Source organism: Pangasianodon hypophthalmus, chromosome 21, assembly GCF_027358585.1.
Source record: "Pangasianodon hypophthalmus isolate fPanHyp1 chromosome 21, fPanHyp1.pri, whole genome shotgun sequence".
NCBI lineage: Eukaryota > Metazoa > Chordata > Actinopteri > Siluriformes > Pangasiidae > Pangasianodon > Pangasianodon hypophthalmus.
In genome coordinates, this window is record NC_069730.1 from 8,372,698 (window position 1) to 8,397,472 (window position 24,775).

General features: G+C 37.9%; 1 protein-coding gene across 2 annotated transcripts; it reads right to left on the bottom strand.

Annotated features, from left to right (window-relative positions):
• On the bottom strand, positions 1–24,775 carry basp1 (brain abundant, membrane attached signal protein 1). 2 transcript variants are annotated; one of them, XM_026941446.3, is made up of 3 exons: positions 24,643–24,775; positions 1,554–2,143; positions 1–545 (listed from the first exon to the last, which is right to left on the bottom strand). In XM_026941446.3, exons 2-3 carry the CDS (start codon positions 2,128–2,130, stop codon positions 532–534), a joined length of 591 nt encoding a protein of 196 aa, XP_026797247.3. In that variant the 5' UTR covers positions 2,131–2,143; positions 24,643–24,775; the 3' UTR covers positions 1–531. The 2 variants fall into 2 exon arrangements, with proteins under 2 accessions (XP_026797247.3, XP_026797245.3); XM_026941444.3 differs by having other exon boundaries at positions 1–2,143.

The window sequence follows — 24,775 nt, forward strand, 5'->3', positions numbered from 1 at the left end:
TTTCAATCAGTTTCTTACATTTTATTAGTTTCTCCATCTATACAAGAACATATAATTTCAAATCATCCAGCTTAAGTTCTGTTCCATTTTGGCAAGGGATGTTAAGAGAGGAATAGACAAAGTAAGAGAGAGAGAGAGAGAGAGAGAGAGAGAGAGAGACAGAGAGAGAGTCTGTTGGTGTGTTCGTGCATTTTTAATGAAATAGAGTAATAGAATATTGTCAACATTATTTCCACAGCAACCAAAATACACTACAGGGGCACTCAACAACTGACATGCAAGAAGTCTGTTACAACACTGTCTCACACACACACACACACACACACACACACACACACACACACATACACAAAACCAGGTCACATTGCACTGAGAGAAATTATTTTCTCTAGTAAACTTAAATTTATACTTCCAAATCACTCTTTATCTCACCCTCTTACTGTCTTTATATTCATTCGTTCACTCTCTCTCCTGTCATGCACGGACACCATGTCAACTGCTGCTTAATCATTAAGAAGGCAGTCTGGGTCCTCAGGCATCACCACCTAAACACACGCACACACACACACACACCCCCACACACACGCACATAGGATTCTATTTGTACATATAATACCACTGGAGAGTTAAACAAACACTGCAAATGTGCACATATGTTTTAATGCATTAACACTTGTTAACACAGACTCTCTCTCTGTGGTGTGTGTGTGTGTGTGTGTGTGTGTGTGTGTGTGAATGTGCACGTGCATGTGTGCATATATTACATTGTGCTGCACACACTTTCTGTTTTTTTTTTTATTCCATCAATATAAAGGATATTAATGAAAGGCATTGAAAGGTCAGGAAAGACTAGAGAACAAAGGCCAAAACACAACGTCAACCACTGCAAATGACCAAAGCACAAACCAGACGGCAGCAAAGAGAAGATACCCAATAGAATGCAAGACCACCATACAGGCACACTCACACACATCAGTCACACTCATCTTGGAAAGTGAGCAATGTAAGAACAGACTGGTGAGAACTCTGTGTGTGGCCTGCAAAAAGCCAGTTTCACTCTTTCATTTGACCCCTCCATTAAATAGAGGGTTAAATGGAGAGAGTGAGACCGGGAGCAAGATAGAGAGAGACATTAAGAGTGAGAGAGACATTAAGAGTTAGATTTGGGGGCTGGTGGTAGATTCAGTCTTGTGTCAGTGTTTAAATAACAATAATAACTGTGACAACAGAAATCAACAGCACCATGTTTATCATCATCATCATCAACATCATCGTTTTATCTCATATTCTACTTATAAATACAAATTCATTACCACCTCATAATTGCTCTCTGCTCGATTAAAAAAACACCATCAGTACAAATTATTGAGATGTTGAGTAATGTTGTCAAAGTCAATATTCTTATTACAGTTATCAATATTATAGTGGTTGTAATTTAAGAAGGGCTAGTTTCACTAATTTAATCTGATCTTATTTTTTATTATTTATATTTCTCCTTATTGGTTTGTTTGCCTCTGTTCGTTAATCTTGCACAGCAACTGTCTGCTCCTTACTGGGGGCAGGGCTGGTCTCCGTGGTTACAGGCTGTGCAGAGGCGGGCCCTTTGGCGGGTGGAGCTTCAGTCTTTTTAGCCTCAGCATCTGCCTTGCTCTCCATCGCAGAGGCAGGATCCTTAGCTGGGGCAGGCTCTTTGAGAGCTGGGGTGGTATCTTTCGCTGGTTCTTTCTCATTGGCCGGTGCTGGAGCAGAGGCAGGTTTTTCTTCTGCCTTGGTGGGTGGGGCCTCAGGACTCTTGGCAGGTTCCACTTTTGCAGAGTCAGCACTCTTGGCATTAGATGTTGAGGTGGTGCTAGCTGCTGATTTCTCTTCCTTGGCTGTTGGGGCAACACTCTTCTCCTCTTCTTTTGGCACGGTTGCACTGCTATCCGCAACAGGCGTTGCTTCTTTGGTGGCTGCCGCCGTGTCATTGGCTGTCTCGGTGGTTTCCGTGGCAGTTGGTGCTTCCTCCTTGTTGTCTTTAGAAGCATCATTCTCTTCTGCTGATGCTCCCTCTGTTTTGGCATCCTTTTCTTTTGCCTTCTCATCATTCACATTGTATCCCTTCTTCTTCTTGCTCAGTTTTCCTCCCATGGTGCCTTAACCTCTGAAACACAAAGAAATAAACAGACAGACTATTAATGCATTCTGAGAACAAATATAATGGTCCTTACTTTCAATTCAAAGTTGTGTATGGTCAAGTCTGATCTTAAAATACCCATATGGAAAATTCACCAGTTTCATTTCCATATTCCACAGTCACCAAGCTATTCAACAATTTCATCTTTGCCATATGTGTACAATCAGTCTCATGTCTGATTCAAGTGCATGTAATAGCCTACAAAAACAGGAAAATGCATGATTTGCAGCCAGATTGAATATATGTAGATTTTAATTATATACAGTATATAGTATTTTAATTCTATTTTTAAACATACTGATAAAGACCTATTGTTGAAATCTGTTTAGTCAACAATATTTCTTGATCAAAGTGCATTTCAATACATAGTTTTTCCCTCAGTTTTACTTCAAATTAAATTGTTTCCCCAAACATGTAGTTTTCATTTAGATCTTAGGACTTTAGCACTGAGGAGCTCTATTTCAGGACTTTATGAAAAGCCTCCTGGTTGAGGCTCCTCATGAAGCTGGCTGAGAAAATATCAAGAGTGTGCAAAGCTTCATCAAGAATTCTGATCATAATATACATTATTTAATAGTTTTGACTTGCGTAACACTTTTCTTGGTCACTGTTATTTCATTGCCAATGAGCCTCATTTATCAACCTGGATATGAATTTATTCACAAATAAATAAGAGCATTTACACAAGAAATGCAGAATTCATGAAAACACAGTTCGTTTGGAAAAAAGGTTTGTATCCTGCAAGAGTGCCTGAGTATGTGTACATTTAATAGCGTCATTACAATCATAAACCTTTAGTAAATAAGAGTCTATAAGGCTTGTTTTTCTTTGAGTAAATTTTTGTGATGGCTGAAATGACAAGGAAATGTCTTGAGGTTTTTCTTATCACTATGCCTGTATTATGCTTGCAGCAGTGCCCATTATACCAGCGTGTATGTTGTCACTAGACTCAGCCCACAGGCATGATGGACTGATTTCACTATATTTTGGGCATTCAGGCACCGACAGTGCCAGCAGAGATTGTTTGTCAGGGGATGGACTGCCAAGATAATGACTGTGCTAGCTTGCAGTGATAGAATTTATTATTCACGGCGCACATTTACTTGTATTATAATACAACTGAAAGTCCCTTTTAACTGAATGTAAACTGTAATCACTGTCCCTCAACATTATATATTTATAATGTGCAGCCTGAAAACAGAATGTAACACAGTGTTAAGTAGGGGATGTTGTATCAAGACAAGTCTGGATAAACCCCACAACCCAAGACTCAGAATAGCAGTTACCACAGCAACCACAGTCACATGACCTGCTCACAGTGAAAAGAACATGGACACACACATGCACACACATACAGTACAGACACACACACATGCATGTGTGTGATGTACACCAGATGGGGGTGGATGTATTGAGCAGATCAGTCATCATACGTAAGATATATGTGACCAAACCAAAAACACACTCAGAACTATTCCTCTCGTAGAAATAACAATGGTGGTAGTGCTGGTGCTAGTGGTGTGAGTGTGTGTGTGTGTCTTTCAGAAAACAAAAGAGTCAGTCTCCCCCATCGCCATCAGTAAGAATAATGTGCCATTCCTGTATCCAGTTCCTGTGGATATTTGTATCTGTATGTGGCCAAAGCCAAAGATAATCCAAAACTCTATTAAAGAGAGCGAGCTTTATGCCATGTGCTCTCAATGACAGGTCTGCACTGAATACTGAAATTATATAATTATAGTATACAAGTTAACCGTTTGATTTCAGTTATATCAAAGACAAAATCATGTAGATTGTCTCTTGAATCAAATTTAGTAAAAAGACATTATTACTATGGTAGGTTTCCAGAAGTGCGAACCGTGCTCACAGTGCAATCCGTAACTAATTAAATAGTAACACAGTTTTGTTGTCTGCATTGTACATTGATTAAAGGATTTAAAACCAGTTTGATGACTATGTAAAAATATAGCTTTATTGTGAGGAGAATTATATCCAAACTGGGTAGACCATTTAGAGTCGCGTAAAGGTTTGTGTACCCTTAGCTTGAAATGATCAAATCAGTAAAACATTTAAGGCAAGCTAATTTTTCCCCTCATCAAATAAGTAAAAAAAAAAGGTCAAAATCTGTATGTTAAGATATAAATATTGAAATGAACATTAATTTCTGGATGTGATATAAATGTGAACTTTTATTAATGGAAATAAATTATTATTATTATTATTATTGTTGTTGTTGTTGTTGTTGTTGTTAGATTCTAATATCTGCATGTCTATGTTTGTTTCATTTCTGATTAATGGTTTTTACTGCGTAATTCTCCTCTTAAACATCTCGATATTTTTTTAAGCTCTGTGAAATATCTGTCAATATTTGTGTTTTAGGTCGTGTGCTACTTTCCTGATCAGATTGACTCCTGAGTGTTTGAGCTAGTCTGAACTTTTTATTTATTTAATGACTTAAAGTAAATGTTGACTGTTTAAGATATTGCACACTTTATATATTCATGTAAATGAACTAGAAGCTAACAGCTGGGTTCTGGCTTCTAATAAAGAGAGCTGCGCCATTTTACATCAGACCTCATAAGCATGTGATGCGTCCAGCATAATATTTCAGGCCTGGTTTGCAACTGCGTATCTGTGAGCATGACATGGCGCCATGAGAGGACACTTGCATAGGTGTCTGCTTTCATACTTGCGTGTCACGTGTACACTAGGGGGCAGTGATGCATGAACTAAACCAGAATGAACAGAAAAGGGAACAGGAAAAATAGCAGTCTCTGTGCCAATAATAATGAATAAGAGACAACATAGGAATTTTTAGAAACAATGCTAAAATGCAGTGAAAAATGTAGTGGAGTATTTTTTGTATGCTGTGCATGTACCACTTCTGGTGTGAAATGGGATTTAGACTCCGTCCATCCATTTTCTTATCCTACACCAGGTCGTGAGGGAGTCTGGAGCCTATCCCAGGGACTCACAATTTGGAAATGCCAGTCAGCCTACAACGCATGTCTTTGGACTAGAGGAGGAAGCCCCCGAGGCATGGGGAGAGCATGCAGGCTTCGTGCATGCAGGGCAGAGGTGGGATTTGAATCCCCAACCCCAGAGGTGCGAGGCAAATGTGCTAACCACTAAGTCACTGCGACCCCCCAAGACTGTAACATACAGTAGTTACAGATATGCATGGAAGAATGCAAACTTGAAGTTAGTAGTTAGTCATGTTTAAAATCCTTTCATTATTTATTCCTTTCATTCTAGCCATTCTTTAAAATCCTGACTCCCAAAAAGTTCCTGTGACAGGAAAGTAGAGCTGGTCTCACACTATGTTTAGTGCCACTGCTGACAGCATCCCATCCAAACGCTACAATTTCACAAATCTTCATGAGTTTTGTTAGTACAAGAGTGAAATACACTACACTGAAGCACCCTGCTCTGTGGTGATAGAGGGAGAAGGAGAGAGACACAGGGGCAGAGAGCTGCAGACTGTGATTCAGACAGAGAACAACAGACCCTGTCAGAGACAAAGAGAGTGAAACAGAGAAATGTGAGGAAGAGTGAAAGCTTGTCATAGCTATTCTGTCATCTCTTGCCATGGTGTGTGTGTGTGTGTGTGTGTCTGTGTTGGGGGTGAGTGGATGTGGTTTTTGTGTGAATGTGCTTGCTTTTGTGGTGGGAAAACCAGATTTGGTGGAAAAAAAAAAATTTAGGCTGAATTTAAACTCATTTATGCTGCAAACTCCAGTGACAGTTATAGGGTTATAGAAACAGTGTTCAAGATCATGCCTGTGTGTGTGTGAGAGAGAGAGAGAGAGAGAGATAGAGAGAGAGAGAGAGAGAGAGAGAGAGAGCGAGGGAAAATGGAGCAGAAAATTTGGCCCAATCACTGGCAGTAACAAAGCATCCTGGGAAGAAATGTTAGAAGAGATGTCTGGAGTCTAGAGGAATATTTAAAGAGAACATGGTTCCTGATGTTTACACAATACACAACCTTCCTCATTCAGCACTCTCCTCAGTCACCGGATCCCACGCTTTTCTTTTAGCAGCATTTAAAAACTACTAAAATCTCTAATCTACACTGAAAAGATAACTACACAGCTGTGCCAGACCAAATACCAAACAAATAAATCAATGATTATTGTTGTTGTTGTTGTTGTTCATAATGTTTTTTGCCCATATTACATGTATTGTAAGGGACAGTAGCCTTCGAAAGTATTGGAACAGCAAGGCCAATTCTTTTGTTTTGCAATACACAAAGAAGATATTTGGGACATTTGGGTGACAGATCAGAATTTCAGCTTTCATTTCCTGATATTTACATCTAGATGTGTTAAACAACTGAGAACATGGCAAATTTTCAGGTAAGCATTAGTACTGGAACAGATAGTTTTAAAGTAAATTAAATTAAATAACACTTAAATATTTGGTTGCATATCCCTTGCTTGCAATAACTGCATCAAGCTGGAGACCCACTGACATCATCGAACTGTTGCATTCTTCTTTTGTGATGATTTTCCAGGCTTGTACTGCAGCTTCTTTCAGTTGTTGTTTGTTTTGGGGGGTTTCTCCCTTCAGTCTCCTCTTCAGGAGGTGAAATGCATGCTCAAATGGGTTAAGGTCTGGTGATTGACTTGGCCAGTTTAAAAACTTCCACTTTTCCCCCTGATGAAGTCCTTTGTTGTGTTGGCAGTGTGTTTTGCTGTCTTGCTGCATGATGAAGTTCCTCCCAATTAGATTGGCATTTCTCTGTAAATTGGCAGACAGAATGTTCCTGTAAACTTCTGAATTCATTCTGCTGCTAACATCATGAGTTACATCATCAGTAAAGATTAGTGAGCCCATTCCAGAAGCAGCCATGCAAGCCCAAGCCATGACACTACCTCCACAGTGCTTGACTCGTATGTTATGGATTATGAGCAGATCCTTTCTTTCTCCACACTTTGGCATTTCCATCACTTTGGTAGAGTTTACTCTTGCTTCCAGAACTTTTGTGTCTCATCTCCAATCTGGCCTTCCAATTCTTACTGCTGATGAATGGTTTGCATCTTGTTGTATGGCCTTTATATTTCTGCTTTTCTTCAAATGGTGGATTGTGATACACCCCTGCCCTGTGGAGGTTGTTGGTGATGTCACTGGCTGTTGTTTTTGGGTTCTTCTTCACAGCTGTCACAATGTTTCTGTCATCAACTGCTGTTGTTTTCCTTAATCGACCTGTTCCATGTCTGGTTGTTAGTACACAAGTGGTTTCTTTCTTTTTCAGGACATTCCAAATTGTTGTATTGGCTGTGCCCAATTCTTGTGCAATGGCTCTGATTGATTTTCCCTCTTTTCTCAGCTCCAACATGGCTTTGCTTTTCTCCCATAAACAGCTCTCTGGTCTTCATGTTGGTTTATCCTTTTTAACAACATATGCAGTCTATACAGGTGAAACCCAGGGCTCAAACCAAGAGTAGATATTCACAGCTATTAATTGTTTAAGTAATAAATCTAACAGGGCAACAAGAACATTTGTCAGTCTCATGTCCCTATATCTTTGATCATGTGAAAAATTGGTATGTTCAAAAAAAGGTGCCATGTTCTAAGTTGTTTAACACATCTAGATGTAAATAAAAGAAAATGAAAGCTGAAATTCTGATCTATCGTCTCAGGTTTTGATATCAAACCAAAATGTCTTCAGTGTATAGCCAAAACAAAAGAATTGGCCTTGCCGTTCCAATACTTTCAGAGGGGACTGTATATGTATATCATAATGTAACTACCTCAACTCTAATCATTAATTTATGCAATTATGTGGTTCACCACAGACAAATATTGATTTATTGTCCATTTAATCTGTAGTCCTCTCACAGTCTACCTGTGAGAGTGCTACAGATCTAAATCAGCTTGTACCTAACTCACATCTACATGCATGATTTCTTTTACCTGAAATGTTGATTACTGTGAGCTGATTTAAAAAAAAAATGTAACTGTAAATGTAAATGTATCTAACAACATGGTCACATTACTGGATAAATTAAGAGCTCTTTTTTTGAAGACAACCTTCTTATGATTGCTCAGTAAGGGGTCATTTATTTAATGCTCATGTTATGAATTTGATTATATATTGCCAGTTTAGAGTTTAAATATAAATATTTAAATGTATTAAACATTTAAAAAAAAAATACACACAAAATCAACAGACCAATTCACCATTTTCTAAACAACTGCCTACAAATGAGATTATTAGGAAAAGTCATGCACCTGCTCAACCCAATCAAAAGTAATGTATAAAAATTAATGGAATGGCCCAAGTCTGTTTTCTCTGATGAATATGTATATATTAATATCAAGTACTCTGTACTTATAAACTCAGCACACACACTATATCAGCACTACTGTTTTCCTAACGTTCTCTACAATTCTAAAAGCCAAGTGAAATACTGCAACTTAAGTCAACTGCCAACACACACACACACAATCACCAAATTGAGAGAGTGATGTAAAGCTTTATACTCAGAATGAATATTGAGGGAAATGGCTGCCAAAGGACACACGCATGAATTCACACACACAGTGCCTGTTTTTGTATGCAGGGGCAGGTGAAGAATTCAAAGACCCAGTGGGAATCTCAGTTCTATTAATTCAACACCTTTGTTTCTACATTTGTATGTTTGTATTAACCATTAGCATAAAATCTCTCTATTGTTATTATAAAAGGCTTCATTTTAACAAACTCCACTCGGTACACTTCTGGCTGAATCAAGTGTTCCCAGCCAACAGACTGCGTCGGATTAGGACCAAATGTAGCACTGAATCCAGTCCAGATCCACATAACACAACAAGGCAAACATCTTTTTGCACAATGGCCCAATATCAGTTTTATGTGATCTGTGCCAAAAGGATTTAGAACTGTCCCAGGTTAACTAATAATATCTTTACTGTTAATACTGAAATATTATTATGGCCTAAACATGGCACAGACCTGATTCAGAAATCAACGAGACCAAATTTATATATATATATATATATATATATATATATAAATTTGGTCTCGTTGATTTCTGAATCAGGTCTGTGCCATGTATATATATGTATATATATATATATGTATATATATGTATATGTATAGATAGATAGATAGATAGATAGATAAATGGATTTATAAAACTAAATTATGACTGGACTTGGTAACTAGTAGTGGTAATTATGAATGTAACATATTTGTTCCTGCCTCGATAAACAACGCACCTATAGCATATTAGCACTTTACTGTGTTTTGCACTTTACATATCTTGCATTTTATATTTATACACTGTTGTATTTTAATGTATGTTCTTTTAATGACAAATTTCCTTTCTGGGACAAATAAAGTTTATCCTAAATATCCTAAATCCTAAATAGGCGCAGTGGTGGCACAGAGAATTACCAGTTAGAAGGCTGGTTGTAAGTTGAATCCCAGTAGCACCAAGCTGTCACTGCTGGGTCTGTGAGCAAGACCCTTATTCCTCAACCTCTCAGCTCGATTTTCACTTTGGGTTACCAAATGACTACCAAATGAATAATGCATAAAAAATAACAGATTGAACCAAAACATTTGCAATATGTGCCATATTCACATTAGCAACAGTGAATAAAAGCTTCAGTTATATATAGTACATAGTGATCATGGTTTCTCTAACGTTCACTAATGTTTCTAACACAATTTGGTGCCTCGTTTTATAAATGTATCATTATATAGGCTGCTGACTGACAGAGTGCTCAGTGCCATTAACAGATGCTCGGTGCATCATGGTTACAACTGCCAGGACTATTTCATGACTCTTACGGTCATCCAGCTCAAACATGCTCGAAAACATGAGTTGCTGCTGTTTATAACAGAACCATTCAGTAAATGAGATCTGTGGCCATTTTCGTTATGTACTCTGAGTACACAGACCAATCTCACAGGTTCTTACAAATACATATTTTTGTTTGTTTTTTTTCTGATTTATTCTGTAACAGAGAGGAATGGGCTAGAATTTTTTTTTTTCATATTATCAGAAAAATGTTGGATGTTTGTGCTCTGGGTTTTAGTGTTCTCTTGTTTGCTTTCTCAGTGCCACTTTGTCCTCATGTAGAATTATTAGTTTTGAGATAAAGGAGTTGTATTTTTAAGGCCAGTTCCTGCATAGTTCAAGAGCCTCAGGGGCACATTAATAATCCACTTTTCCATGTACTATCACGGTGACCATAGCAATCCTTGTTTCAAAACTGTAATTCCTGTTCTCTGTCTCATTCTGCTATTTAACCATATGCATAGGTCTTATTGCATGGCACACCTGGTCCACCTGTGCACACCCTGTCAAACACAACACACAAAAATATACACGTACTCACATATACACACATACTCTCACATACAGCAGGTCTCTGCTCAAACACTGCCTCAGGTTAACTCAATAGAGATCATGATTATTGGAGTCAAACAGAGCGTCAGAGGGAGAGAGTTGTTTTCGTTTCCTTTCTTTTACTATGTTTGTCTGGCTGATATAATCTGGTATTGGGTTACTGAGAGGGCACTTGTATTATGTGCATGTGCGTGAGTCTGCTATTAATACAGAGTAATCGTTATGATTATTAGGGTCCAAGCACTGGAACACTATTGATTTTGTTAGGATGATTATTCTATTTTAAAACATTATGGTCCAAAAGCATAGGAGACAAAAAAACACTAAATTTGGCAAAGGATTGGAGTATCCCTCTTGGCACCCAGCTGCGGTCGCATGAGCCAGTGCACTCTCAGTGCCGGTCCCAAGCCCAGATAAAATGGGAGGGTTGCGTCAGGAAGGGCATCCGGCGTAAAATGGAGACGGCTGCTCCCCTAATGGGAGCAGCTGAAAGAACAACAACACTGGAGTATCCCACTCACTATTAGTCAGGGGATAATCCTCAGCCTGAAGGTAGCTATATATATATATATATATATATATATATATATATATATATATATATATATATATATGAAGTATTTTATGTTTTGTCACATATCTACCGTACTAAGAGTCAAAAATCATTTTTCACAGTTTAATTTGCCTCCAGCCCCATACACTTTTGCTATACTGGAAAAACCTGCAAAACATTTAGCAAATTAGTCCTAGGTTTTTGGTTTGATTTATGGGCAAGTATTACCACAGGACTTACCACAAGACTCAACACAGGCTGTGACATGGGACTAATTTGAAGGACTGCGAAAGGTTTTGGCTAAAATTAGTTAACAAGAATAATTAAAAAGAATTTTTTAAGTGTTTTTGTAGCAGGTGAGATGTGGTTTAGCAGTGGATTGCACAGAGATGGAGATGTTACGGTATTAGCTAAAGACTAATGGGCCAAACCTGAGCCCTATTTTCCTACAACTATTTATGTGATCTTTCTCTATCCCTGAGTAGTGGGCAGAGAAAGTGTGTCACTGAGCTGAGCAATGCAGAAGTTGAGATGTTGAAAGTTGTAACTTTCGTTTTTTCCCTGATAAGTTTTACATTTCTGTGTGTGGCAACACTTTCACACATTCTTACCCTGGCTTTGCTGTGTTCTCTTAGTGGTGTGCTGCCAACACCGTTACAGCTCTCTTTGCTTTTATCGCTCAAAAATGTTCACTTTGAATGTTTAAATAATTAACCTCCTATGATCCTGGAATTTTGCATGCTACACCTGCCAGCTTGTCTGCAGGACATGAAGGATGATGTAATAATTGTCAAAGCGTAGCCAGCATCAGGCTGTTTTCATGCTGTGCAGCCTTAGCAAGCTTTCAGCAAGCACACCCGCATTTCCCGTGGACATGTGTTGAATCTGAAGCTCCAGAAATCAAAAGACGTGTATGGTGCTCTCAGAAAAGGACACCTGTTGTTTTCTATTTATTTCCAAAGCCCAGAATAAATGTGAAGGATAATGTCATCATGAGATTCATGTCTCGTACACCTCGCCATCAGATAAACAGAGACATCTACTCAGACGCTGCTTAGTTATATTAACTGGGTTATATGAACTAAATAGTTAGTGTGTGACAATTGCCGTATAAAATGACTCAGCCTTGACAACCCAAATGTAGCAAAAAGTTAGCTTGTGTGCTAAACATTAATGCTAAATGCTCTAGCTAAAGCATCCAATGCTTCAGTATTAACTGCAGTAGCTTTAACAAAAAGATGAAGCAAGTTAGTTAAGTAACATAGACCAGCTCAAGCCAATAGCATTTGTATTTAGCATTATCCTTTCCCATGAAAAGCAGTTAATTTTCACAGATTTTTAGCACAATTATGACCAGACTGGACCTGACAAAGGTTATCAAATATAAATTTGATATTCAGAAGTGTTTACCTCTAATACTAACAAAATTACTGTCATTTGACCACTAGGTGGTGATATAACAGAAATATGCCAACAACTGCATATAACTTCTACACCAGTATGGCTCTCAAGGCATGACGAATTCGGATTAAGTAAAACTAAGTTGCCATGGTGAATCGATCCCTTCACACTACTCACACAAATTTTGAGCTCATCTCGCAGTATTTCAGTCCAAGTTTTGGATTTTCGAAAGCAGTCAGTGAAACGATGAAACAGTTGAAGATAGCAAACCAGAAAGTGGGACAGATCTTGCCATATCTCTTTTGTGTATTAACACCAATCTTGCTACCTTTTCTTGACACCATGCCTTGAAATCCATGAATTCCAAGATACTACTTTATTCATGTTGTCAATTTTTGTATTTTTGTACAAGTACTCGCATTAAAATTGTGCCACATTTTGGTTCATTTGTTGTTCTAAAGACAATGTGCGTACTTTTAAAACATTACTAGAAAATTGTTAGCTCTAGTTCTGGTAAATATATGTACAGTCATACTTCACTTCACATTTATGCAGCTAGATATCTAGATAAACCGATATGGAGGGTAGTTAGCCTTTAGCCAGCATTTGCTGACTAACGTTACTCGACAATGAAGCCACATACATGTACCATTCAACTGGCAAGGGCTCTCAGTATTTCACCATGACCCCCAAGCAAAGGTGTACTTTCATTAAAGAGTCTCTATCTATAATGGAGACTTGTGAACTAAACCTGAGCTGACTACTAGGACAGCATATTCATTTGACTAAATTGTGGGCATGTTATCTTTAGAAGTGAGCACAAATTATCCAGAATGTGGGCTCTTTTATTAATTCAACAACTCAAAATAGCAAATAGACATGAATAAAGGAAATTGTGCTCAGCCACACTTTTTTGTTCTCAAGGCCATGTTAAACTAAATTGGTGCAATTTAGTACCTTGTGCGTACAAATTTAAATCTCCAGGGCTACATATCTTGTTATTATTACTTTTACAATTTTAATTCTCGACAAAATAATACGAGTAGCAGATACTGTAAGGCCTAGAATCTCCACATTTGGTGAAAAGGTGTAACGTTCTCCTAACTAGAGCAAAAACATCTCAAGGACCATACACTTATATTTTGAGCTAACTTGCACAATAAGCAATATGTAAGTAGTACAAATTTTTTTTGTCTGACCTTGCAAACTGCCAATCAAAATATTGTTGTTCCTTCAGCTGCTCCTGCTCATTGGTCTGCATATTTGATTTGGCACAGGGGTTTTTTTTGTTTTGTTTTGTTTTTAAATGCCGGATGTCCTTCCTGACGCAACCCTCCGCAATTTTTATCCAGGCTTGGGACGGGCACTGGGAGTGCACTGTCATGTGCAACCCAAGTGGATGGGTTGGTTCCCTGGATGGGAATCGAACCCAGGGCTAACCACTAGTCCTCTTGGGACCAAGCTGGTAATCAAACTACTCATATCAAATATAAAAAATCCACACCACTGTTAAAATTGCAAGTTCTCTGTGTCGTAAAAAAATGAAACCAAGATAAATCATGTCAGATCCACCTTTAATGTGATATAGCAACCAGAAAAATTAAGTGAAATACAAATAGAAACATTTTAGAGAAAAAAAAAAGAAAAAACTTACTTTAACTACCCTAAACCATCTGGCAAAATGTGTTATGGTCTGATGAGACTAATTCAGAACTTTTTGAGCATAGTTCTAAAAGATATGTTTGGCTCAAAAACAAGACAGCTCATCACCCAAAGAACACCATACTGATAGCGAAGCATGATGGTGGTAGCATCGTGCTATGAGACTGCTTCTCTTCAGCTGGGACTGCAGCTCAAGACAGAGGGAATCATGGATAGATTCATGATTAGATCTGTTTTCACACAAAAGCTGCAGGTCTCTGTTAGACAGCTGAAGATGAAGAAAAAATTCAGCTTCCAGCACAATATTGATCCAAAGCACAAAACCAAGTCAACAAAGGAATAGCTTCAGAAGAAGAAGGTCAACATTTTGAATGGTCCAGTCAGAGCCCAGATCTAAATCCTATCAAAAACCTGTGGAATGACTTGAAGAGAGCTGTGTACAGGAGATCCTGTAGACTGTTGTCCTGTAGGAGTTGGTAGACTCTTACCTGAAAAGAATGAGTGCTGTATTATAAGCAAAAGGTGCTTTAACAAAGTATTAGTTACAGGGTGTGCACACTTATGCAACCAGGTTCATGTAAGTTTTTTCTTTTTCTTTTTTTTTTCCTAAAACATTTCTGTTTGTTTTTCATGAAACGTTTGATGCATTGTGTCTGTGTCTGTGTGTGTGTGTGTGTGTGTGTGTGTGTTTGTGTGTGTGTTTCAGCTGAATTTTGCTGAATCTGTGGCAGGTTTTCTAATATGTATGGACAGTGTCTGAGAAATTTGTCAACTCTGACCTAGCAAAATTCTGTATACACACACACACACACACACACACACACATACACACACACACACACACACACACAGTCTCTTCGGCTGGATGTTTAGTAATACAAACAGCAGAGATCAGAATATAAACACCAGAAGAGACAAGCACTCTCTCTCTCTCTCTCTCTCTCTCTCTCTCTCTCTCTCTCTCTCTCTGTTTCACCAAAAAGCACTGAGAGCAACATTAAAGCAATTCTCTTGCATGAAGCTATTCAGGATATTATAATTGAATATAGCAGGATTTATGAATGCATAGGCATGTAAGATCAGATTATGTAGAGCAATCCAAGATTTAGGTTTAAATCAGTCATCTATATATAAACATAACCTTAAATAGAACTTCAATTACTTTGTATACAATATTACAATATTATACAGTACTACAATACAGTATATAAGTACATTTCTTTCCAGCATGAGTACAATGCAGTAATGTCCACAAACCCAGAACATTCGATGTAGCCATAATAAAAATTGGACTATAGATAGCCTATACCTCCTCATCTGTTGCTAGGTGATGTGTTTTGGTCTTTTTGTGTATGAACAATGTCAGATGGCACCTCCAGCTTAAAAGCTGTCAGGGTGAGTGACAGCTAGCAAACACTGCTACTAGGCATGTTTCACGAATGGAATGATGGGTAATATAACTATAATAATAACCAAGATCATCTGTGTTTATGGAAGTGTATGTTTCTCATGGACTAAGACAGAATCTGATCATTAATGTGTGAAAGAAGCTGCTTGAATAATGAGCTCCTATAGCGTGGATATGGCCGAAAGAGCCATTACTCTGATTTCTTCTTAATTTTTCTTTTCCCTACGTTGTGGTTCTTCTTGCCATTTGAACCAAAGTGCAGCTTGTCCGACCAAGCCAAAGAAATGCCAGTAGCAATGTCTCCTAATCAGGGTGATGCTACACAGGAACCATGGAAAATGCAAACTCAGAAAGACTCTGGATGGTTTTTATCAGACGAGAACTCCAACAAAGAAAGACCATCCTTATCAGCTTTCTCTTTGATCACACCTAAATAAAGACTAGATATTTTTGCTTTGTAGTGATTTCATCCCTTTATGTGTGTTAGGAGTAAAATAATATTTTTTCCCAGAGGGTATTTATTACTACAGTAGTGTATCTATAGTCCATACTGTGATGATTGAAGAGCTCCAGATTAGTCAGAGTAGCTCCACTGTCCAGAGGGAGATTTTTTCCAGGCTTTTCCTTCAAGCCTGAAAAATTGACCATGTTCAGAAAGTAAGTGAGCAAGATGACTAAAGTGTTCGAGTGGTTATAACTGACTGATTTGTGCTCTGATCGTGGAAGCATGGTACAAATAAATGAAAACTAAAAAGCATAGCAATGGTCTGCATTTCAAATGTAAATACCACAAAGCCTAGAATAGCTAGACTTGCTGGAAGTGCTGTTTTTTCACATAGAAAAACAGTAATTGTGACAATGTGGAAATCTTTACAAATCAAACTAAAAAAAAAAAAAACAAGAGAATGAATACCTACTGAGTGGCAGAAACAATTTGTCCTCAAAGACTACACCAAGCAATGACACTAATACTGACCTCTTCAAGACAGAGCAAGCCTTATCTCGAAGAAACACACACACACACACACACACACACACTCACACATACACACAGAGGCACCTATATACAAACACAGCAACATCATACTCAATTGCATGTATGCATTGCTCACTATCATAAAGATATTCACTGTACGACACTGTAGTGCATCTAATTAATGATTTGTTTAATGCTCATGATGGCCATCAATCGAAGCATTAAACAAACATGGCCATTCAGTAATGAACATGCACCTACATGTCTGGTCTCGCAATGAGTGATCATTAAAAAAGGAGTAGTAAATCATTGGTGATGTTTAATCTGTATCGCCATGGAGTTGAGGACAGCACTCACATGCGCACACACACACACATACACACACACACACACTTATGACTTTTAATGATAAAACCTGAAAATTGCCTGATAGCTATAATATTAATTTTTTCTCAAGGCCACAATAATGTGGAATTTTTTTCAGTAGATTTTTCAGTAGATTAAAATTCAGTAGGAGCATAAATACAGAAACAGATGGACAGACAACAGGTGGAAGCAACGTCTCAAATATACATTATTAGAAACGATCATACACACTTCCTAGGAAGCAAGGAGCAGTCTTATCACACTACACCTGTTTGTTTGCTATGATACACCAGTCCAAAGATGAGCAACACCCCTCCTGGTGCTGTATTTCTATTTATGAATATAATGGTATACAGTTAGTTGCGATGCTCCCATCACTTATCTGTCAGTTCAACCTTTACAACAATCCACAGAAAAAAAAAAAACCTGTTAAGTAGTATTAGCTACTAATTAAATTCCTGGCCAATGATGAATATTAATGATGGATATTAATATCAGCCTGTTTTTCAGAGGAATGTCATATTCCTTCAATAAACAAAGTACATGAGATTCAATGCATTTGTTTAAGGGTGGTGACTGACATGTTGACATGTTTAGAACATCTATTAGACATGATGTTGACTTCTTTTATACTTATACTAAAATAATCTAAAATGCAGGAAGATATAGCTCAGCTGTTAACATTATGAGGGATTTGAATATAACCATGTGAACACAGCATCTATTTTGAATATGAAAACGTATGTATGAAAAGTTGAGCTACATGAAGGATTGTTTTGTTTGTGAGTTTTGCATATCTGAAGTTTATTTTTAAGTTTTAATAATCTACTGTTGCTGACTGTATGTTTTCAGTTATTCTTTTTATTGACCTATGCATTACTGTAGCAAATTCTTAAGCACAGCAACCAAAGGAAAATCTTTTGCACTGTACTGTAGTTTTTTTTAAATAAAACCTAATAATATTTTCACTTTGCTCATGAAGTCTCCTCAGATGGTCTTACCATTGTCTGGACACTTTTTGTCTCCGACAAAAGGCCTAAGCCCACACACACACACACACACACACACACACACACAAACACATTCACATCAGAGTGGATGGACAGGTGGGGTCAGTGGGGCTCTGCTCTCTCACTGGCTGTTGCCGTAGGAACCATAAGAAAGCTGCCATTCTGGCTCATCATCCAGGTCATCATCGCAGCTGGGCAGAGAAAAATTCCATGATGACACACACCCTACAATGTAGTATATCCCACCCATATTCATGCCCACATGTCTGTAAGGTCCGTTGACTGAGAGTCTGTAAGACACATTTGTCCTAACTGTCCTTTTTAGTTACTCCTTTTGAATTAACCAATGCACACAGACAGCGCTCTTCTCTCAGCGCTCTCGTCTCTACCTGTCAGCACAACTCTAACTCTCCCTGTCTCTCTCCAGCTCTCATCCTCTGATTCACTTTTAGTTTCATGCATCAATCATACCCACAGCTCTTCGCTCTCCTGTACCTTCACCCTAACTCTTTCTCAAATCTCGCAATGGGAACTCACACTGAAATCACTGAACACACTGCACTTAAATGTAAGCCAAAACCCACAAAAGCCAACACCATCAGACTAATACGAATGACACGCATAGTCATATTATGCTTATTATTCCCAATCTACAGGGTGTTTCTTTGTTTTCTTCCTGCAGAGGATGTGCAAACACATTATGAATCTGATTTGGCTCCACACTGGACATATAATAATATGTACATACTATAATGACTCACAGAGAGCAAAATGTATTAGTACTTTTACTGCGCAATATATGGAATAAGCAACCATTTTACTTTTAGTAATAAAGCTCCTCAAGGGGAGTCATAGCAACCATTTCCAGGCATGCTGTGTGTGTACAGTCTGTGTGTTATCCCCTACTTTTATTTTGTTTGATGATAAGACTATATAGGTGTGATTCATATTCAGCAAGAATGGTTCCAATATTGATGCATAGAACCAATCATACTCCAATATTCATATTCAGCAAGAATGGTTCTAATACTGATGCATAGAACCAATCATACTCCAATTTATTGGTCTCTAATATGGTTTAGCAGAAATGACAGCAGGATTTATGTTGGCTAGACTCGCATAATCACATTTGGCACAAAACTCAATATTCAACACTTAACTGTGTATTCATATGGGTCCAGGACTAAACACTGTAAGAGTGGATTTAACTCAGTGGATATTGCACAGCCAACAGAATAGGTTTACCAGATCGGTCAGCAGTCAGACTGCAAACTCAGACACTGGCCTTCTGTGGAATATCTAGAATGTTCTCTCCTTTTCACACTGGTTTATCTGGATTGTTATATCTGATATATATATATATATATATATATATATATATATATATATATATATATATATATATATATATATATATATATGTGTGTGTGTGTGTATATATATATATATATATATATATATATATATATATATATATATATATATATATACATATATATATATATATATATACATATATATATATATATATATATATATATATATATATATATATAGTAGTAGTAGTAGTAGCATTTTTGGGACCAAGACACTTTGGTACTGGGCAAGTTGCCTGACAGTGGACTGTTTTTTTAAAAAAAGAAATCTCTTCCAGAATACCTAGCACATAGAACAAATTCAGCACATTGCTAGATAAAGACAAATGCTGTAGAAGTATTTAGCAACCTGTCCTGGGGGACACAAAGCTGGCTTGGCCACGAGGCATGCTCCCCCAGGAATAAAATGATTAAAAAACAGTTTAACTGCTCAGTATTCATTTATTAACCTGTTAGTCACGAATACAAACAGACCAGAGCAAAGCAAGCTAAGAGTGCAAAACAAACCAATCCTTTAAAAAATGTAGTATCTAGCAAGTAAAAGATGAAAAGAGAACATGCCTTTGTTTTCTCTCCTGGATAGTGGTAGTCTTTCTTCTAAACGGATACAGAGCCCACAAACTAACTGACGATCTCACTGAAAAGAGTTTACGAGCAGCTGGTCATTAAGGGTAGACAGAACCGAAAAAACTAGTCTTGTTCATGTCGTCTGTTATTGCATCACAACACATTAAGGGCCTATATAATACCACGTGTTATATGCTTGTAAAGTCTTGTATAATGTCAAATACTGAAGAGATATCCACTGTCATATTAAATGTTTATTCTGGTTTTGACCGTTGATTCCACACCACATGTAAAATGTTTTCCTACCAGTTGAGGAATGAATTTAAAATATTATAGAAGATCACGTTGGGAGAGTTGTGCCCCACACCAATTCCCCAGTTTTTACACCAATTCAAGGGACTGAATTGTTAATACTTTGTATACTGGTCCTTTTGGAGCCACTTCACAGAGCAGTTTCTCAGGGAGAGCATTATTTTAGCCTTTAAGACCAGTACATAGTGGCTTTTCAGGATGAAGTTTGCCGCCACAAAAAAAATCTATTTGCATATGACTTTTGTTATAATCAAATATTTATCAAATAAGCATAAAGCTACTAGTGATAATGCCGAAGTCAGAAAAAAAGGTTTATCCATTAATGTGCTAATCAGAAAGAGCTGGAGCACTGCCCAGGACCTCTAAGCAGAGCTGTAACAGGACCAAAATTTTAGAGGTCCACATTGCATAAACGTGACCCTTTTCATATTTAATATACCACAATGCTGAATATGTACTACACCCGTTTGCTACTTTATAATCTCTTTTCTTCTATTCTTCCATAAACTGAACAGACTAAAGTTAGACTGTTGAATTTTATTGCATTAAATATTTTGGTTTACAGATATCTCGCTCACTTTCTCTGTGCTCGTCCTCCTTTTCTCTCATTATTCTCCTCACTGCAAGCATAAATTAAAATGTATCACATGTACCTCACAGCTAACGCAGCGTACATCCGATAACATTACTGCCATCAGCTAACGTTACTGCTACTAGCAAGCTGATTCGGCTTTGAATATCATGAGCAGCGTTTAACAAACTGCCAACTGCCTTCATATACAGTACATTCACATGTATAATCATATGATCTTGCTAAACATTTATTTCAAAGCTATGTCAGATGATAGCATATGTGCGTTATATATGTTTTAATAAGAAGCCTAGTAGCATTGCATCTTTGGAGAGCTAAACGTGTTAAGTGATTAAGTCTATCGGTGGACCTAAAGTGCTCTCCTCCGCTGCTCTGAGAACAAAACACTTGAGAACAAACCATTACTGCTGATTAGTTAGTCTTGGAATGCATATTTTTCTGCATAGTAGGCTACGTTTTGCCACCATATTATTAGGCCATATTAACAGGATGTTGCTAGTTCCATGTTGAATATGACAAATGGAAAGGCTACATGAGAGGTTATAAACTCCTGAAACTACCCTTACAGTGCCCCTGCAGCTAGTTACAGTAATGCCTGTAAATGTACTAACATTATGATAAACGGATATATTCTATATATTCAGCTTTCTCCATCACACTACTATATATCTGTTGTAGTTTGTTCATTACTTCATGCTGTCCTGTGTAGACTGAGTTGTCCCCAGCACAATCGTACCATTGTTTAACCCGGACCTACTGAATCCTCCACAGTACTGTTTAGCCAGGAGGAGGACCTGCTGTTCAGGCAACAGTGTGATAATTCTCTCTCATTTATCAAAGCAAGGGCTATCACATACATCACAAGCCAGCCACAACTCTTCCAAGTGTACTCTGACACACACACACACACACACACACCTTTCTCTGCAGTTGTTCATTTTCTCACAACGTCTTAACTCAAGTGATGGTCTGGAGATGAGTAGAGATTTTCATAACAAATGCATAACATGAACCCTTTAAAAATAAATCAACAACTTTTTACATAGTATAATAAAAATTCCTGAACATGTATACATTCCTTGGCAAAAAAAAGGCAAACTATTAAGCTTTTAACAAATCACTGGTCAGGAAATGAGAAAGAATTAAACAAATAGATAAAAATCAAAAGCTTTTTCCCTTTGATTTCTCTAACTGTTTAAGCTTTGTGGCCCTTGATGGGCTGCATCAGGTGTGGCAGATAATAATGACTAATCTTTTAAGAAAAAAAAACATCCCAGAAGATATTTTCGGAAAATTTTGTACACTCACACTAACATGTGTTAGTTTGAATTTTACATCAAACATTTTAATCATTGTCATGATTTTACCTTTGTGTACAAGAAGACTATAAGTGAATTTCCCCGAACAGTTCACTGCAGCAAAAGTAAAGGAGCAAACGGTGGCACAGAAGGTCTCAGGAGCACATTTGTTTAATTTTTGCTAATTTTCTGACCAATGATTTCATGTTAAGACCATTAAAAACATAATATTTGCCATGTTGGGCTTGGCCCTTTTTTTTTTTTTTTGCCCAGAAGTGTATGCAAATGTTGATATGTATGTGATTTTTACAGAGACATTACACTTACCTCAAATGTGGCCAAGACACAAGTTTGGTGTTCAAATTTTGCATCTGTAGTTTTGCATTAGAATTAGGAAGATTGTCTTATGTAGGTAATAATAAAACATGTAATGCAAGCTCAGGACATCTGATTAACAGGCAAACAGCATGCTGAAATCATATGTGCATCCAATGGTCTTTTTGGCTTATGTAATTTTTATATAAGCATTTCTTAATATAGTTGCATCTAAATGTTTAAATATATAAGTAATATTCCAGGCTGAAAATGGCTGCCACTACAGTTATCATTTATGCAATATATCATTGTTCTACTGCAATTTACTGCTGTACTACAGTTTGTTTTATTGTTAGGAAGCACTAGTGACTTGGCCAGATTTGAGGCCAGTGTGTGATCATTCTGTAATACAGTTTGCATGATGTTAATTTGTGATCATAAACATTCTTATGCATGGAAAGCTAAGACAAATTCTGGACACCAAGCACGTCTTGGCTGAATAAACATGTACAGTATAAGGTGATGTGTAAATTTATTTTTTTCCCCAGACACACATGCATATCACCTCACTCTAGCCATACGCATAGTGTATCTCTCTTTATTCTCTTCACAATATCTCTCCAGCAATGAGTAAAAGTCGCCATTTTGCCTCCCAACTGTTGATTTGTGCGTCTGATTCGCCATTTCACTTTCTTTAACGCGCCATGAAGCGCCGCTTTATCAGGATGCAGTGCGCGTAATCACGCATGCCACACAATCCACTTTTATTTTCTACTGCTGGCTTTTGCAAGCTGAACACGTCCAAATGCCCAGAGTCTGACTGTCAGTGTGTCAACCAAATGCATTCACTTCCAGGAATGTCTTGCTTTCCTATATCGCGTTGCAATTGAGCGCGTGCAGGTTGAGGCTCATGTGACCAACTGATGCGCTTCTGCACAAAGAATGAACGCCTTCTGTTCCCATCCTTTCCATCAGCTTCATTCGGGCTAAATGTCATAATGGATGCACGGATGGGTTCAGGGCTTTCATATATATATATATATAGAGAGAGAGAGAGAGAAAGAGAGAGAGAGAAAGAGAGAGAGAGAGAGAGGTGTCTATGCTCTGTGTGGGTTTTGCTGCAAGTGAGAGCGCGCGCACGGGAATGTGCACGCTCCTCGAGAGCCTCGGCTGAATCTGTTCAGCGATTTAATCCTTCATGCTATTCACCTACGTGCAAACTGTCCGTGTTTAATCATGGACATGAGTGGCGACATAAACTCAGTCAGCATCAATTAAAGCTTTAAGGCTTTAAATGCGCTGGTTCAACAAAAAGAAAAAAGGCACTCTATCCACACCCTATGTGTACTGCGCATGCGTGCCGTTGAGACAAAGGAGCGGGCAATTACTGGTGTATTCGACAGAAAGAAAAAATATCAATTATGCAGCAAAACACAGAAACATCAGCGATGTGGAATGTGCTCGTGGAGAAAGAATGTCCGGATTCAAACATTTTGATAGTCAAAAAAATGTATATGATTCTTTCTTACAATTAAAATAATACACTTCATAAGAGATAACCCCAATTTACTACTAGAAAAAAGCAGCACAACACATTCATGGTACATATATATTTGTCATGTATGTTTAATAGTGTGTGTGTGTGTGTGTGTGTGTGTGAGGCAGTTAGACAGAGCACTGCACACCTCCACTCCAGAATAAAGGGGTGTGGTGGAGATGAACATTTATCTCATTTTTTAAACACTTAAAACTTGCACCAATTTCACACCCAAACCCTATTTACAGCTAGGATATAAAACAAAGGTGTGCAAATGAGTGAACTTTTTTTTTTTATATATATAATATATACTGTCACATACATATTCACACATAAATCTCACATTAAATGGCTATGAATGGTCAGATGTCTTTCATGCGCAAACATGAAAATGATCTTTCTGGCTAGTGCAGCAGGGTCCGAGGCGCGAGCCTGCCTCTGTACACGCCCCTCTCCGTCTATCCGCTGCACTTCTAGGCGCCTTGAAGCCACCTTTCATTCGAAATAACGCAACAAAACAAATGTGTCTCTTTCACACATGAATCAGCCAGACTGTCTGCTCAAGTGTGCGTTTTAAACGTGGCCACATTACAGTCCGGTGGCGCGCGCTCCATCCATGTTTTAAATCCCCAAAGACCATCTCATTTAAAATAATAGTAATAATAATAAGAAAAAGCCTCGAGAATTCTTATAGTCGTCTTATTTAATTGCAAATTGATTGCAAGGACCTTACCGACTAGGAAGATCCTTTCTGAAGTGTGTGCTGGATTTTTCCGCGTCTCTCTCTCCGGTGCGCGCGCGGCGGATCTGCGCTGATTCCGGCTGTCCAGTCTGAAGCTCGCGCTGCATTCCTCTTTCCTTCAGAG